We start from the raw sequence: 9,520 nt of genomic DNA on the forward strand, positions 1-9,520 counted from the left end.
AAATAACGTCTTATTCGATCATCCAAAGATCACGCTTTTTATTATTCTGATTTTTTTTTTTTAATTTGAAAACTTGTCATTTACATGAATAATTAGACGGAAGACAAAGTTTTAACAAATAAATTCAATGCACAGGCACTTGTTACATATCTACTGCATACATAGTTAGAACGAAAAATTTACACACAGAACAGGCTGCTTAAACAGAAATTTTCGCTCCTTTATGGAATGCAAATATTTCTGAAAGACTGAGAATAATCATAAAAACAAAACTTCAAATGACCGAATTTGAGTAGTGCCAAATATTTCACTTGGAAATAAATGCATACAATATCTTAGCCGTATATAGTACAAAACTTAAACCTAACCCCAAAAGTATCGGACATATCATTTGCAACCAAATTCAAAATAATATTGTTTGCCACTTATGTATATTTATTTAATTTTAAGAATTTTCACTTGAAATACAATTCATTCTCTAACAAAACTCATATAAAACTATGTAGAAAACTAAAAACAAGCCCAAAATTTTCACGTAATTCTTAGACACAGTTCATTCTCTAACAAAACTCATATAAAATTATGTAGAAAACTAAAAAAAAAAAAAAACAAAAACAAAAAAATGTTCACGTAATTCTTACGACACCTGAATCTCGCACATTAGTTTACTCAAATTTAATAGCCCTGCAAACCATTTTTTCAGAGTATTCTGCATTGTAAAGAAATTTAAAGAATTCGTTAAGATTTAATTCGATTTTTTGCCGAATTTTCTAAAATGAAATAAATTACGCACACTTCCATTCTTTTACGAAATTTCGGAAGAAAATCTGTTAAGCAACGAAAATAATGGTGCTATGTGAAGAATATCTTTCAGAATTTTCTTTATTTTTCGTACTGAAATTTCTTTACGAGTTCGTGTCAACCACTTCATATAATTTTCTTTGAAAATTCGTAAAAAAATCGTTACAGAAATGAGATACTCCTAACGATTTCCTTAAGATTTCGGGAACTTTGGTTTGCAGGGAGGCTACAAAACTGCGTACTCAAAACAATTTAACACTTCTGAGAAGAAAGTTGGAAATTTTGATGAAACTATTTTTTCTACCCTATTTTAATTGAAAATTCTTAAAAATTAAATGGTAAACAATATCATTTTGAATTTGGTTGCAAATCATATGCCCGATTCTGTACGCTACTCTATATAAAACTAATGCTATCGAGTAATTTAAACCTATTTTACTTATAGATAATTAAGGCGACCTATCAACTGATATGACTTAAAAATTTATAAAATTACACCTTCTTCAGCTTATCTGTAATGAAAAAGAATACACTCATAAAAAATTGTTAATTTAAATGGAGTCAAATTTTTCTTACCTCGAACCCGCATTAGCTTTCGACACATTTTATTGTAGTGCTTCGCTTGTTGCGGTTCTTCAAACATGCGTAGTGCTATCGCCTGATTGAAACATTCCAACGCCTTTTGCATCAATTCTTTATCCAACTCAATGACAACGCGATAGTTGCCGCTAGATGTTGCCTGCAAATCCACATCTTGTGCTGTACTAAAGCCACTATCACTGTCTTCTAAATCACTACTAGTATCTTCATCTTTGGCAAAGGCTTGCGTGTTATTCTTCTTTTTCTTTAATTTTGGAGCGCGAGCGGACATATCTGTGGCAGTAACACAAAGGTTTACTTAAAAGAAATAAATAATAGAAAAAGTTGACTAGGGCTTACCTTCATTTGATTTCCGCTTTGATGCAGCCACTATTCTATTGCGCTCGTCTGCCTTGTGGTCTCGTTTGGGGCAGCAGCAGATTTTCACATCCATTACACGCTGTGAAAGTATTTCACCACTAAACGTAAATAGAACAAATGAAATGCATAATACGTTTTTTATAAGCACAATTGCTATATAAGACTTTCACAATAATGATAGCGCAAGGTTGCATGCAGCAACATGTTCACTTATACACTACACACTGCGTTGTCATTAGAAACGTGCGTCACCTAACAGCACATCTCCCCCTCACCGTCTCACTCACCTCATGCCCTCCAGCAGAAATATTAAGCTTGTCTCCTTGCGCCCAATGCACGAATTCTGGCAAGTAAACTTGATGGCGATCGTTTGCCTTATGGTATTGTCATTCTTTATGACAGACGCACCCAATGGAATTAAAACCGAGTAGCGATCATGAATGCTTTTACCCTCAGGTGTGCCACAGTATTCAGCGGAAGGATTCTCACAGCGTAGCAAACTCTGACGCCGCTTCGGGTGAGATTCTATAAGGTGGTTGAAAACAAAAAGTAAGTTCTTGCTGTAAACATCCCCATTAACAGCAGCAGAATATAACAGAAGTGAAAGGGAAAACAACTTACCAGTATCTTTGCTTAGGTGATTTTGGCAACGCAACACAGGCTCGCTCACCTCGTTCTTGAAACTCATCAGCACGCGTACGCGTAACTGTTGCAAAGGCAGCTTCGGCACGTATATTACATCCACCGTAAAAATATCATTCATGCGTATATAGAGCTTCTTGCGAGTAGACGAAAACATCCAACCCTTTTGAGCTTTACCTCTACTGCAGACTTGTAAGTCAAACTTGTAACCGCCGGTGTCATGCTCCTCAAATGTAGGCAATACATCTAAATTCTAAGGAGAAAAAAAAGGTGTTCACTTACATTGGAATGCACATTACGAATATATATTAAACAAATACACTCACCGGTTTAACATCCAATTGTTCCTTCATTAATAGCTCCTGTATGGCCGATTGCTGTGTGAAAAAGGGAGAATATTTATTTTATGTATTATATTAAATATAAACAATTTAATTGTTATTTGCTTAAAATAAAATCATTTGCTTATTTACATAGCCCTCATAACGGCGACATAAATGTAAGAGCTTCATTTTGTTACTCCTGTTTGGCTGCAAGCAAATTAACGACTAACTGGCTTACTGACTCACCAACTCACCGTAGAGCGACCACGAAAGCCAACAATAAAATCTGACTAAGCATTTTTTGTTTTCATTCATAATTTCGTGTTGTTTGTAAACAATTTCATTCGCTTACGCTTCGTTGTTATTGTATTGGTTCCTTTACTACGCCGCTTGTTCGTTTGTTTGTGTTTTAGTGTTGTGCAGCGGTATGAGTAAGAGCGAAACTTTAGTAACGCGTCCGATATGTATAACAGAAGGAACCAGATGAATGCAAGCAAACTTATGAAAGTACTTGTGGCTTCTGGTGAAACACATACATATATGTACATATATTTATATACACAAGAAATGCGGTAAGTTAACTTGAGTTACAACCCAGTAAAAACTCTATCTGTAAACTAACGTGTTAGTTGCTGGAATTAATTGTATAATCGATTATCGTAAACAGTAATGCATGTGCGCTTGTGTGTATGCCGTTAAAATTGAAACAGATGTTGTTGTTGTTGTTGTAGCAGCATACAAATTCCCCAAAGACTTTTTGGGGAGTGTTGCTGGAGTGACAGTACTTGGCCAGATATAAATCTGGGTCGTTCCGGTTACGTAGACCCGACTGTCGTGGGAACGAATTGAAACAGATCTCTTGTAACCGTTATGCTTTTTTTTTCAAGTCCTTAAATAATAGTTATATGTTCACCGATATATTTTCACTCAAAATTAAAAGTTAAAATTTGACTTCTATTTTTTCAGTCAAATATAAAAGTTAAAATTTTACTTTTATTTTTATAGTCATATATGTATATAAGTTAATAATTAAAGATATGTGTATTTTTACAATTAAAACATATTATATTGTGACTATGTAAACTGCTATTCTTATATTTGACTGAAAAAAAATAAGTCAAATTTTAACTTTTATTTTTTGCTGAAAAAATGTAAGTCAAATTTTAAATTTTATTTTTAACTGGAATAGTTAAAATTTTACTATTATTTTAATTGAAAATATACGAGTAAAAACGGTTAATTGCTGACTTTTTTGAAAAAAGTAAAAAAAAATTAAATCATATAAGATTAACATTCCTTGGCAAACAATCATCACATTGCTATACACAAATGTTGAAAAGACAAATTCTATCCGACTTACTTCTTGAAATCAAATTTCGAAAATAACTATTGTTTTCGGACCCTGCTTTTGTAACTCTACAAACTTTGTGTTTGTGATAAGTTTTTATTCACTTCTTTTAATTTATATTTTGAATGTACATATCCATATATTTGATATTTTAATTTATATTTTATTATAATTTTATCTTAAAATTTTTTGAGAATTTGTCTAATGTTGAATTTTGGATGTGTTTAGCAGTAATTACATTTAATAAAGCAAAAAATTGAAATAAATGGAAGAAGATTACTAAAGTCGTAGCGTACGAACCGCTACGTAAATAATACATTACCGGGCAAAAATTGCCGAAAAATATGGTTAGGTTATTCCCATCACTTTATTACTTCTGCTGCACACGAAAACAAATTCCTAAATATCTAATAAATAAACACCAAAATTAGCCCGCGCCTCACAAGCCGCTTGACTGATACTGGCAGATAGTAACGCACAATTAAAATGTAATTAACGCGCATTAAGCAATAACAAACAAATTGAGCGGCGCATAGAAAAGGTTACACAGAAGGATTTCACAGGAGGAATTCAAAAAGTCGTATTAAAACTATAGTTTTATTTGAATTCTATCCATAAAAAATTTGAATTAAGTTTGTTGAAAAAAACCGTGCGCTTTAATTATGGAGGATTACAAAAGTTTAAAATTTTTCATCGGTTTCTTTACTGTTACATTGATGTTGTTAGGTTTGTCGCCAAATACACTATCCCTGCGCCAACGCCGTTTTTACACTTCGTACATAATGACAGTATATTCGCTGGTCATAACACTGGTGTTTACAATATCTTATGGTCACGATGTCATTAACGACTTACGAACAGGCCAGTTCGATTTGAAAAATGCAGTTAAATTGTATAGTTATATGAATATTTTAGCGAGCATTATAAGCTACTTAACCGCCCTCTTTCTAACAAGGATTTGGGCGCAATCTCTGAATGGCGTCGCATTGTTTGAGACTATGCACTTCTTTGATGTGAGTGCAAGGATGGTAGTGAGTTCCAATAGACTAGTATTTCTTAAAAGTTTATTAATACCCATTATGCAAGAAGTGACTTTGATACTGCAACAAATGTATAATGAACCGGACAAGAATCTTATGTGGACTTTATATACTCTTCTGCCAATGATAGTGTCACAAATGTTTCCCAACATCTTTTTTGGGACTTTGGTAATTAGCAAAATGCTTGTGACAACATTAAATGAACATTTAGGCGAAGTTGTCAATGAAGTCAATTGCTTGCAGACCGCCTTGCAGATGAGTTTACACAAGCCATTCTATCGCATGCAACGTTTCTGTGAACTAGCTGACCGTTTGGATTTACTTGCACAAAAATACAAAATTATTTGCGAGCAGACAACAAAACATTTGCAGTTACATTCTGTTCCACTAATTTGCTCTTTGATGTGCAATTTATGTGGCATCACAGCTAGTTGCTTTACGCAGTATTTAGCAATTGCCGATACATTGGTTAACAATGAGCCTTATAACGTTTTCAATGCTTTAACAAATGCAGTTTTTCTGGTGATATCGGTGTTCGAGGTGTTATTGCAAGCGCAGATCTGCGATGAAAACCGGCTGAAGGTATATTACAGCTTATAAAGACCAAATACAAGTTACAAATTTTCAATTGCAGGTGCAGGAGACAGGGTTGATTCTTCAACGCATTAGCCTTACACATGCAGACGTGCGATTCAAGCAATCGGTAGAAGAATTTTCTTTGCTTGTTCTTGTAATCAAATATAAAATTCAGCCCCTCGGCCTCTTAGAAATAAATATTTCTCTTTTCCAAGATGTAAGTTTATATGAAGGTACGTAAAAGCATTTGAAATAGTAATTAATAAAAACTATTACATCACAGGTTCTATCGGCGGTAACGGGCTTTCTACTCATATTCGTACAAAGCGATCTTACGTTGCGCTTTTCATTGAAGTAAAAAGCAATAGATATACTACATACATATGTGTAAACATTGCGTGAAATATTTTGTTTGCATACCTGACTGAACTGCATGAGGTTATCCGACTATAAAGTAACAAAAAAAAAAGGTTATCAGCATACAACTAATTAAGCGATTGTAATCATTTAGTCAACTTACATTAAGCCCTTGCAGGTATGAATACGGCTCATCACTTGGTCTGCAAAATATAACAAAAGTAAGATATTGTTCAAGGTCGACATGCGCACATTCACACTTACAAAAGATCCTCTTCCTCCTTGCAAATCTCCTCATGAGGGTTAGATGCATCCGAATTGTGAGCCATGTCGATTATGGTTATGTCCTTGTTGGTTTGATTTGAGCTGCACGAATATTCACTAAATACAAAAATTAATAACATACATATGTATATATATAGAATTTATTCGCAATTTAATGTAAATACATATATCCGCGTGAGAATTCTGCTATTGTACTTATTTACATATAAAGTTGTGTACCTGCCAATAATTTGCAAGTCCGTCACTTATAAAAGTTAAACAAAATGTAGGTACTATGTAGAGCAGCAGTTGCAAGGTTGGGTTGATTATGCCTTCAAGTAATCTACCAATCCAAGAAACACTTGGCAAAATTTACACACAAAAAATTACCTTATTTTATGCCACGACATTATGGGAAAAATATCAACGTTTCAATACCAAATTATGCTTATATTCCCTAAAATTCCATAAAAGTTAAACGATTGTCGGATGAACAGACAAAAGAACGCATCTAGATAAAACATAAAACACACAAGAAATGCAAAGGACACAAAAGATGCGCAATACAAGTGTTGCCACTTTATCGCTAAAAAAAAAAAACAATGCCACCGAAAGTTTCTCAACTCATTTTGTTATAGGAATTCTATTGAAATGAACACACGGTTTTGGGCTTATTTATAGCTCATGGCATTTAAGCGCTTTACCTTTATAAAACTAAACATTTAAAAACTTGGAAACTATGAAAAATCATAAAATTATGAAGTGCACTCCAACACAAAAACATTTACCTAATATGGCAGCATTACATTAAAGTTAAATTCCACAAATCAGCTGTTTTCCATGACGTAGCGAACAAAGGTAGCACAAAGTAGTGCTGCCACTATGCTGAATTAACTTGAAAATGAGCGGAAATCCCTCAAGACGGTTTACGGGATTTAGACTGCGTTTATACACGAAAACTTTTGTAGCCGCAATTTTTCACATTCCCTTTTGGTGTTGCTCGTTTCATTTACACACGGCAATTTGTGTGTATGCAATTGTTGTTGTCAGCTGTGAACAGCGGTTCAATTTACGCAGACGAACGAGAGCACAAAGCGTGTTGCCCGAGCACGAGCAACTCGGTGCCCCTCTCCTTTCCTCGTCACTCTCTCTCCTACAAACGTCGAGTTGTGGCAACAAAAATCGCCGTGTGTAAATGAGCACTTAGTGATAACTTACAGGAAGTCGTTCCTATAGACATAAAAGCTGTAAGTGGCAACACTTTTAAGAGAGTAACTGAGCAACTGTTCCTAGTCAGAAGTTACACGAGTCTGGAGTTTTGAATCCTGAAAGTCCTTGAAAAGTGTCAAACGATGGGCAGGGTTGCATTTATAAACAAAAACAGAATGCGGTAAAAGAAAAGAGCCTTGTATTTGTTAAAAAAAAATGGAAGTAAACAACGAAATATTTGAATATGCATAGATTTAAATAATTATTTAGTGATATTTCTGCTAAATCAGTCCAGGAAATAGTGCCTTTTGCGTTCTCGTACACTTCTGCATCTGCACTTGGAAGAGTAAATTTGTAGTTTGACAGTTGCAGGCTTTAATCCGAAGCTCAAAGGAACAGGCTACATACATACGCACGTACATACTATGTATTAGTCTGTTACATATTCAAATATTTCGTTTACTTCCATTTTGTAACAAATACAAAGTTCGTTTGACACATTTCATGAACTTACAGGAAAAAACTCCGGATTAAATCCTGTAACTTCTGACAAGGAACAGTCGCGCAGTTAATCTCTAAAAAGTGTTCCCCCTTCCCGAGTGTATGTCTATGGGAACGACTTCCTGCAAGTTCTGACTAAATCCTGTAAACCGTAATGCTATTGGAACATACTATATATATATGTAGGAAAAAACAATAACAATTGGTCTATTTAGGGCCAGTTTTTCAGTGCCAGTTTAAACTTAGATTAAGTAAACCGAGTTTAAATCGAAGAGCTGACTGATATCTGATTGGCTAATCTTAGTTTAAACCAGCCAGATCGGGCGTTTAAACCGAGTTTAAACCTCGGCCGTGCACTGAAAATCTGGCCATTAGAGGTCAAGGGGTAGTTACTTGGTAATAACGCTGTTGGGATAATTTTCGGGAGTTAACGGCAATGGCCTCCCATTTTCCAATTCATCAAGTTGCTCGTATCCAGAATTCGCATCAGAAACAAAGTTATCAAATTTATCCGTGGCCAAAATGCTCATGAATTGTTCCACATTTTGTCCTAGGAAGCCCTGAAGAAGCTCCGATTCAGAATACTGTCGAAATGTAACGTTTGTATTATCTTTAGTAAGCTTATATTGCTCCTTATTTCTGGAAAAAAAGAGGCTGTTAAATTTTAAACTCGTCAATATTTTGTCTGCAAATACACCTGTCATGTTGTACGTCCGTATCAGATGTGACCGGATTTTTTATGGGACTTGACACTGCGTTGCTATTGCAACTATTTTCGCAGTGATTTTGAATCATCTTGGAAATTTGAAGCTTGACCTTGGAAATTTTGCAGACTCTGCTTTAGCAAATCCTCCTTCAGCTTCTTTGTATGCTGCAGGTGTGGATTGTGATGAAATTCGAAGTGGCTTCCCTGATAAGTTGTCGAATGCGATGTATGTAGACGTTTATGCACTATTTTTGAACAATTGTATGCCTCTTCGGCGCTTACCATTCACGTTTTTCATCGAATATTGGCTGGATATACTCAAAATCAATTACTTCAATAGATTTTTGTAGAAAGGAAATTTTGTTTAATGCGCCCTCCAGTAAAGATTGCCAAGTTTCAATATTCGCGTCAATCAAATGGAAAGTTTATATATTTTTTTTTGGTGTGAAGGTCTACTAAACAATCAAATTAAATTTGTATTTAATTTTTTACAAATACGAAAGCGGTAGATTGCGCACTCAACAAAACCGGCTGCTGAACGATAGTGATGTACTGAGTTGCCGGTACCCAATACTCAGTACCCAATACTTCAGAAAGATTTCGGCACCCAATACTTCCTTTCGATGCCCAGTACCGATTCTACACACAATTTCCGCTTTTTGACATAATTTATAACAAAATATCTGTCAAAAAAAGTTGCATCGACTTTATTTCGACTATGAATATGTCTCACTAATTTTACGTACTACTTAGTACGTGTAAGACGATTCTTTCCCAAAAGTTGAACAATTTG

The 9,520-nt window shown here is 34.7% G+C and overlaps 3 protein-coding genes across 5 annotated transcripts in view; 1 reads left to right on the plus strand and 2 right to left on the minus strand.

Annotated features, from left to right (window-relative positions):
* The window catches only part of LOC118737031 (short-chain dehydrogenase/reductase family 16C member 6), a 29,133-nt gene extending 25,227 nt beyond the window's left edge, over positions 1-3,906 (minus strand). Inside the window, exons 1-2 of the mRNA XM_036467266.1 lie at positions 3,891-3,906; positions 2,825-2,831 (exon numbers count right to left, since the gene is read on the minus strand). The gene's annotated coding sequence lies outside the window, so the exon portion shown is untranslated. The remainder of the gene's footprint in view (positions 1-2,824; positions 2,832-3,890) is intronic.
* On the minus strand, positions 1,025-9,264 carry LOC118737029 (cellular tumor antigen p53). 2 transcript variants are annotated; one of them, XM_036467263.1, is made up of 12 exons: positions 9,010-9,264; positions 8,719-8,931; positions 8,415-8,660; positions 6,312-6,428; positions 6,211-6,250; positions 6,111-6,137; positions 2,730-2,780; positions 2,383-2,656; positions 2,049-2,286; positions 1,741-1,859; positions 1,378-1,674; positions 1,025-1,313 (listed from the first exon to the last, which is right to left on the minus strand). In XM_036467263.1, the coding sequence occupies exons 2-12, from the start codon at positions 8,814-8,816 to the stop codon at positions 1,294-1,296; spliced, it is 1,527 nt and encodes a 508-aa protein (XP_036323156.1). In that variant the 5' UTR covers positions 8,817-8,931; positions 9,010-9,264; the 3' UTR covers positions 1,025-1,293. The 2 variants fall into 2 exon arrangements, with proteins under 2 accessions (XP_036323156.1, XP_036323155.1); XM_036467262.1 differs by having other exon boundaries at positions 1,378-1,680.
* On the plus strand, positions 4,755-6,323 carry LOC118737030 (putative gustatory receptor 97a). Of its 2 annotated transcripts, none has more exons than XM_036467264.1 (3): positions 4,755-5,696; positions 5,749-5,923; positions 5,974-6,323. In XM_036467264.1, the coding sequence occupies exons 1-3, from the start codon at positions 4,791-4,793 to the stop codon at positions 6,090-6,092; spliced, it is 1,200 nt and encodes a 399-aa protein (XP_036323157.1). In that variant the 5' UTR covers positions 4,755-4,790; the 3' UTR covers positions 6,093-6,323. The 2 variants fall into 2 exon arrangements, with proteins under 2 accessions (XP_036323157.1, XP_036323158.1); XM_036467265.1 differs by having other exon boundaries at positions 4,756-5,696; positions 5,749-5,907.
* Positions 9,265-9,520: the final 256 nt, after the last annotated feature.

This window comes from Rhagoletis pomonella, unplaced genomic scaffold (assembly GCF_013731165.1).
Source record: "Rhagoletis pomonella isolate Grant_MI unplaced genomic scaffold, Rhpom_1.0 Rhpom_scaffold_00004, whole genome shotgun sequence".
Taxonomy (NCBI): Eukaryota; Metazoa; Arthropoda; class Insecta; order Diptera; family Tephritidae; genus Rhagoletis; species Rhagoletis pomonella.

What these genes read in the sequence shown, in the direction of transcription:
- LOC118737030 (XM_036467264.1), top strand. Translation starts at nt 4,791, where the DNA reads ATGTTGTTAGGTTTGTCGCCAAATACACTATCCCTGCGCCAACGCCGT. An exon ending in GCGATGAAAACCGGCTGAAG is followed by an intron (nt 5,697 to 5,748) that starts GTATATTACAGC and finishes TTTCAATTGCAG; the next exon opens with GTGCAGGAGACAGGGTTGAT. An exon ending in AGATGTAAGTTTATATGAAG is followed by an intron (nt 5,924 to 5,973) that starts GTACGTAAAAGC and finishes ATTACATCACAG; the next exon opens with GTTCTATCGGCGGTAACGGG.
- LOC118737029 (XM_036467262.1), bottom strand. Translation starts at nt 8,816, where the DNA reads ATGATTCAAAATCACTGCGAAAATAGTTGCAATAGCAACGCAGTGTCA. An exon ending in AAGGAGGAAGAGGATCTTTT is followed by an intron (nt 6,251 to 6,311) that starts GTAAGTGTGAAT and finishes TATATTTTGCAG; the next exon opens with ACCAAGTGATGAGCCGTATT. An exon ending in AAAGCGGAAATCAAATGAAG is followed by an intron (nt 1,681 to 1,740) that starts GTAAGCCCTAGT and finishes TTTGTGTTACTG; the next exon opens with CCACAGATATGTCCGCTCGC.